The 7556-nt window shown below is 39.4% G+C and overlaps 1 protein-coding gene across 2 annotated transcripts in view; it reads left to right on the top strand.

Moving 5' to 3' along the window:
* Window positions 1-6868: 6868 nt before the first annotated feature.
* Window positions 6869-7556, top strand: part of ELAVL4 (ELAV like RNA binding protein 4) — a 64069-nt gene continuing 63381 nt past the window's right edge. Inside the window, exon 1 of one of the 2 annotated variants that reach the window (XM_026854066.1) lies at window positions 6869-7096. In XM_026854066.1, the coding sequence (XP_026709867.1) occupies window positions 7049-7096 (48 nt within the window). In that variant the 5' untranslated portion in view covers window positions 6869-7048. Of the gene's footprint in view, window positions 7097-7381; window positions 7531-7556 lie in introns of those variants that run through there. The other variant, XM_026854065.1, reaches the window with a different exon arrangement.

The following is a 7556-nucleotide window of genomic DNA, read 5'->3' as shown; positions in this document are numbered from 1 at the left end:
GAGCCCCCAGGGTGGCCGAAGTTTAGGTAAACTTGCATCTAGGTAAACATCAACTTGAGACCATCTCCCTTGGTCACTTGGTCAACCTGTGGTGGGATTGTGTGGGAGAGCTGAGCACGCACATGACCAATGTGATCAAGCAATGCCTGTTTATTACAACTAAGAAAGCCCTTTTATAATCTTCTCCCATACACGTGAGTAACATACAGTACAAGTTGTCAAGATTGGACAGTTAACTTAGCCTGTGCTTTAAACCTTATGATTGGATTAAAAGTGCCCCATCAGCCTTGCCAGGCTTCCTGCCTTGTGTAACTGCCTCTTCCGTCCCAACTCCTTCTGGGGGTGGTTTGTCTTGTCGAGTTTCTCCCTCTCTCATTCAGGGTCACATCCTCTTCGCATTCTTGCTCGGCTGAGGCTCTTACCAGTCTTGTTCTCACGCAGGATTGCTCACATGTCCATTCTCTCACAGAAAACCCTCTAGAATCCCAACAGGATTGGTTTGACCAAAGATGGGCTTTCTGCCTGAGTTAAGACTCCCTTGGTGGTGACTGGAGATCTGCTTAATGCATTGCTACTGAAGTGAAGAGCATGTTTTATCTTTCTCCAAAAGAGATTTCTAGAGCAGGACAGATGAGTTGTGCCTTGGAAGTGACCACTTCCCATAACTGCTTGTACAAAGGAGTTTGGAAGGACTAGCTTCCCTGCAGATGTGTAACCTTAGGTGAGGTCAGTTCATCCATGCTACCTGAGGACTGGTAGAGCTCATCCTGTCATACATGGTTTTTGTCCACAGCCTGGAAAAAACAAAAGCAGCCTGTGTGCTGCTTCACCTCTCTTACCTGCCTATTGAGTTAAAAGTCAGTCTGAAGTAGTGAAGAAAACACACCACCTGTGGCTGTGGAAGAGGTGGTTCAGAGCAGAAGCAGACTTGCTCATGGATGCTAACCTGCCAGTGTCTCCAGCTCAGCTGTACAGATCCCTTGAAACCCAGACATCAAATATGCATTGTTTAGTAATTGTGACCGAAGTTATTAGTAAGTTTGGCCTTCAATTTTTATAGCCACTAGCATATTTTGAATGGGCTTTTTTTTAAAGAAGTGCTAAAAATACCCATTGTTCTTCATCTGTACTTCCTTTAAAGGAAGCTAAAAATCTTCTGCTAAGATGTCTGACACTTTGCAAAGAGGAGTTTAAAGAAAACCATAAATGCAGATGGAAATCTGAGAATTGGGTAGGAAAACCTTAGGACTTCCTGACCAGAGTCATGCAGATCCCAAGAGACTAGCTCCATCAACTGTAGAGAGCAAGAAGAGGAGCTACAGATGATTATTTTTAGTTGGCTTTCTTTAACCCCTTCCTGCTCTGTCAGTAAGGAAGGTTCAGAGTTAGCACTGGTCCTTTAAATACTGGTTTTGCTCTTTTTTCTTTTACCCTCTGTATTTTACCTTTTTTGTTCTCCTTGTTATAGAAGTCTTCTTTCTGTATCTAAATTACACAATAGTGTTGTGTGAGCCGTGTTAATGAGAGCTGTTTATCCCTGAGTTTTGGGGTACCTTGTTGGGGCAGCTTGTTTAACCCTTATTTCTCAAGGAGTAGCATAAAGAGATGTATGCAGGAAGCTTCTTAAGTCCCGAGACCTGCAAATACAAGTGTAAGCTTTGGAACAGGAGGCAGGCTTGGTTTATTTAGTTAAGACACTTTAAACTTTCTTTTCTCCCTTTTAAGCAAGGGTTTAGGGGTATAGGTTGCATGATAGGGTTGACCCAGATGTGATTGAGATTTTTTTTATATATGAAATTGTAATATTATTTACATTCTGCCTACTGTTACTAAAATACTCTGTGCAAGTGCCAGCTGTTCTAACAAGAAGTAATTGGGACAATTAATAGCTCTTGACACTTTTTATTGTCTTTATTCTCTTTTGTATCTTCCCTGGTTCTGCATCTTTCCTGTGTAATTGCAAGTTGCAGGAGACATAACCCTTCTGCATGCTGCTTGTCGATCTCCTTTGATTTCTGCTGTACCTCTTTTCAGATCCAGCCACCTTACACTCTTCCCCAGATCTTTTTCTGATCGCTGTCTCAAAGCTTGGAAACATCAGCACATTAATTCCCCCTTTCAGGTTTTTTCTTTGTTCTTGTTATTGATATTATTTGGCCTGAGTGCAAGGCGCATAGCACACTGTATTACAGATTGGTTTAAAGCAAATCCATCAACTTTTCTAAAATTAGGCAATGCTGCTTAAAAGACCCTGTTCACATTTTTTACAAGGGTTTTTGTGCTTATACATAGGTACATTAAAAATGGCTGAACTCATGTAAATCTCCCTGGTAGGTCTAGACTTCTTCAGTGTCTAGGTCCTTCCATTATTTACAAGTAAATACATTTTAAAAATGCACTTATAAATCTTTGAAAAGTCTTCATTTGCTCAGCTGAAATTTTGCTGTCAATGTTGTATAATACAGTTAGCAACGTAGAAATGTTTTAACTCTGTGTAGTTAGGGTTGAATCCTGTTTGATAGGAAAGCAAACTGTAGAATTTAACATGTCTGCTGAATGCAAGTTTTAATAGTTAAATGAAAAAAACAAAATCATGGGACTGTAGCATTGAAACTTATGTTCCTGAGCCAAAAGTAAAAGAACTGGGGAGGGGGAAAGAATTGCTGGTATCTGTTATTGCTGTATTAACATGTTTATCTAGCAGATATGCTGCCTTGCAGCACTGACTGTGGGTTCTTTTTAATGTATTGAGAACTGGCCAAGCAAGATGTGTACTGTGTGATTGAGTGGATGCTGTCTCTTGCAAAGCATTAGTTAAGAGCTGGGAGTGGAGCATGGAGCCGAGGTGCCAAGGGCATCGCTGGCCTTTGGACACGTTGTGAAGATGCTGAATCATCTTCTCTAAACCCTTCTTGCATTGATGCAGGCCCGCCTCCCCAGTTGGGCTCTACCCTGACATCCACAGAAAATCTTTGCTGAGGTTATTCACTGACATACATGCATGTCTAAATCTGTGTGGATGTCCAGCTTTCAGTTTTGAAAATAAGGTTGTGGTTTGTATCACGAGGACCTCTCTCTCCATCAGAGCTATTTACATCTATTAATTTTGTTACTTCTGTGCTCTGGCATGCCCCAGAGAGTGTTGTTCCAGTCTCCCAGTGTTCAAACATAAGTATCCACTGTGGGAATTGCAAATACACGTCTTCGGAAAATTGGTGTGTGATACTTAGAGCAGCTATGCAGCATCCAAATTACACATCTCATAAGGCATGAAAAAGAAAGTGGGCAAGCAACATTAAATAGCATATTTGTGCAAAAGCAGCTGAAGTGTGATCTCTGTGGGAACTGTGACTACTTGCTTAAGCTTCATGTATCTAAATTCCTCATTTAGAGTTTTAAGTATATAGGAGTGGTTTTTGTCTGGTTTTGCATCTAGTGTCTTCGTTCCAAACCTGTTTAAGGAGCTAGAGATCTAACTACTCATTTGATTTTTTTAAAAGTTTTTTTTTTCTTCTGGGCACAGATCAAAAAGGTGATAATTTTTTCATGTAGATCCGTGGCATATTTAATCTTCCCAGCATCAGGAAGAATCTCTGTGCACCAGATAGTACATAGCATCAGCAGCAGAGCTTGTACAGCTTGTCAGTGGGATCCACAGCAGGGGCAGAAGAGGAGGCAAGGGCAGGTTCCTGCGTTCGAGAGGGTCATCAAATAAAAGAAATTAATAAAAGCTTGAAGTCATGTCAGTCATGTCTTTCACCTATTTCCTCAAATTGTGTCATACTTAAGCCTTTTCTTGTGGGTAGTGTTTGATTATCATGTCTGTTACATGTTTTATAATGAAACCTTAAATTTTACTCTTCCTCAAATACATGAATTCACTAACCTTAAAGAACAGTTAATGAATGTTTTCGGTATTGTGCAGTGTTACAGTCTTGATCACTCCTGCTTGTTTTCCACAGGGCAGTTGGTAGGGTGATTTATTTTGCTGGTTGTTTTTTTAAACTATTCAGTAGCTAAACAAACTATGTTGATATATATATATATACTTGATTGTAAACTGTTCAGATAACAGTGGGAAAACTTACTGTATAGGTAAATAACCTGCTTAGCTGTCACTTTTCCCTCTTCCCCCCTGCTGGTCCATCCCATCTCCTGCACATGTGTACACAGAAGGGCAGTCTGCTTAACTGGACTGATTTTTTTTTGTTGTTTCATTTCTCTTCCTGAAGTCGGACTTTGTGTTAGGTGTGGCCCTACCTTTTCCACTCGAGTCTGTGACATTCAGCATCACTGAATTGCATATTTAGCTTCTCACATTTTCTTGTTCTTTCATGGTTTTAAAATAGTTCATTTTTCCTCTCTGTGTACATTTGTAAGTGGTTTGCACCCCTTCATGTTCCCTTCTGTTGCTCTTTTTAGTAGTCATGCAGTAAATTTGCCAGTGATAAGTGGTAGAGGATATTTTCAATTATTGAGATCTGCTGATGAAAAAGGGCTATATGTGAGCTCAAAGTTTGTGTTGATGTGATGATCTTGAACTGGAGATTTGTTTCTGCAGAGGTTCTTGAATTACTGCATAGGGCAAACCCTAGTGCTTGCATTGTGTAATGTCCTTTCCCAGCCCATTGTGTTCTGTTAAATCACTGTGTAGTTCAAATCCATCTCTTAGTCTTGTATGCCTCTCCTTTGTTCCTCATCCACCTGCACCATCCCATCTGTCAAACAACAAAATACTCTTTGATCAGAATTAAATATTAACTTTATGATAGAAATGTCTTAGGAAAGAATAACACAGTTCTGGGTGTGAATGTTTAGTCCTCTGGAAGAGTGGAAAATGAGGTGATGGAAAATGCCAGGTTGTAGTTCACAGGCAGCAGCACTTAAATGGTTTGCTGTAATCATATTAGGATAGAATTAAACTGAGTTCTTCATTTTGTACTGCAGTGAAATAGGGCTGTTACTGATCACTTTCGTCTCCCTCTTGCTTTGATTAGTGTGAAAACTCAAGCAGCAAAAATTACAGGAATTCTGCAGCAGTGCATGGAGAAACTGGTGTGAGAGGATCTGAGTTGGAGTTTTGTGTCCTTGCACATGAGAGCTCTGGTGCTTCCCTAATAGACTGAAAATGAGACCACTGCTGCTTTATAAGAGGTCTGTTCCAGCCACATTGCTCTACAGCTTGGCAGATGGTGGCATGTGAATGGTTTCATATTGATTGGATGGATTTGCCTCAGGGTAAGAAGAGTGTGGGTCCTTAAAGATGCACTTCTAGATTATTTTTTTTTCTTTGGGAAAAAACTATTTATAAAACACTTCTCTTCCTATCGGAGGAATGTGTGGTAATCAAAGCACTGAAGTTACCTGGAAATAAAAAGTCCTTAAATAGATTATCACAAAGACTGAAAAGCCAAGAATACTTATTTACTAAATGATTACGTTTTTACATTAGAAGAAAGTGACACTTTTAATTAGTGTTCAAGGCATATGGTGAATGAGAAAATAAGCTTATTTCATGCAAACAGAAATCGATGCAAATAACCTTTCTCCTCATATAAAAAGGAATGACTTGAAACTCAATACATATTCAAGAAGGTTAAGTCATTACTGCATCACTTTAATATTAGTTAACGGCCAACAAAGAAAATCACTACTCTGCATATACTTAGTCAGCAAGGATTGCTATAAATGAAAGAATTAGGTGATGGTACTTTGTAGGTGATAAATCTGAAGAAGCCCTTGTCCATATAGTGCATTGATTCCTTAACCTCAGTAAATAACCTTTGGGGCTCTGTCTCAGCACAGGTAGTTGCCAGAGATGCCTTGATTCTGCAGTGATTCATCCCAGCTGGTAAAGACATTTTGTGATGTTCTTTGTTTATTGTTCTTTCTCACACCTCTGTTTTTGTGCTTCAGCCTTGTAAATGTTGTTTGTAAAGCCTTCAGTATGAAATGACTTTTCAAATGTGTTTGTACAGCACCTAACACAAAGATCCAAATCTCATTCAAGCCTCTGGGTGTTGCTGTGGAGTGTTGAGTGAATTCATATTTTTTTATAGTAATGGACGTATTCCCTGAAGTATTTGACCCTAAATAAAGCACACCAGAAAAATGCCCAAACTTAAATAGCTTGTGGACATGTAGGAATGAGAACAGTTTGATAACTTGGGGGACTTGGGTGCTGTTAAACTGGATCGTTTTCGTGCATTTCAGTTTTGTGCTCTGCATGCAACAGTAGTTTCATAAATGAATTTAAGCCAAAATACGTCAGAGCAGTATCTTATCAAGTTGTCTTCAAATTTGCTTGAAGGTATAGTTCATATGTTCTAACAGACTCTTCCTACATGTGAATTATTTACATGCTGAATTTTGTTTCATGTTTCCATGAAAGAACACCATTGTGCTGAACTTGATGCTAATTTTGTTTCTTCTGCAGTACAGACTATTTCTAAGGGTGTGCTTTCCCTTTTAATTACACTTTGTTCTCAGAACTGGTTGGATTTTATCACTTAGTTCATTTTTGCTGAATGAAATACTCCTGTATAAATTCTAAGGTCCCTTTAAAAAAAAAATCAATGGTAAAAGTGAGTGATTTTAGGGTATTTGTGTGTGGGCTTGCTTCTGGGGAGGAAAGGGCATAAAACAGTGCAAAAATTTTTTTTTTCCTCCTGCTTGATAAGTGCAGAGGGGATTTATGCTGTATATCACAACCAGCAGCTATTCCAAGAAAAATCTTTAAGATGGTTACTTGAATCTGTGTACACTGCCCACCTGGTGGTTATGGAGTGAACTGTTACTTTAAAGAATAGTTTAAACAACAGCCATGTTTGGGGCAGGCTAATCTTGCAAAGAGAGCAGTACATATAACAGGAGTCTACAGTGTGATAAGGGGAAAATTCAGCTCACTGACTAGATGTTTTAATGTGCGAACTCTAGGGAAATAACATATTGACTATTCTGTTGTGCGCAAGAAAATTGAAGAACCCTTTGCAGACAGAGGGCTTGCAAAGGATTCTTTCTGTTTCTCTTAACCAAAATCTGTGGCAAGATGTTTGAAATCAGCAGGACGCTTAATGCTGCTTTGTTAAATAATGAGGTAATATTTTGTCACTTTTTCTGGGCAGCATCTGTTTTTTTTCTCCTTTTTCATGTGTTTGGGAAGGATTCAGTTTAATCTTATGAAAGTAAGAGATTTTTAAAAAAAATCATTCTTCAATTTATTATTTTTTTCCTTTTGATGCTTTTGGAGAATTGGGTTGTCTTTTATTTGCGGTTTCAATCGGCTGCTGTTGCCTAGGACATTATGCCACGTAAGGCTTCTAAACTGCACAGAGTAGGTAGTTATTAACGCTGAATTGGCTTCTGGTATAGTCCATCTGGGCTCTGTATGAGAGAGCTTGCTAGCGGCTACTGATGCTAAGATACCCGCAACCTTTGGGATGTATGCGTGGTGGAGAGGGGCTCAGTGATATGAGATCACTTCTTTTAAGGGAAACTGTCATTAATGAGTCAAGAAACTGCTCATTTATGGTAAGGAGAGGGAGGGGGGGGGGGGG

Source organism: Athene cunicularia, assembly GCF_003259725.1.
Source record: "Athene cunicularia isolate RWA chromosome 8 unlocalized genomic scaffold, athCun1 chr8_part1, whole genome shotgun sequence".
NCBI classification, from domain to species: Eukaryota; Metazoa; Chordata; class Aves; order Strigiformes; family Strigidae; genus Athene; species Athene cunicularia.
This window is presented reverse-complemented; position numbering and strand designations above follow the sequence as displayed.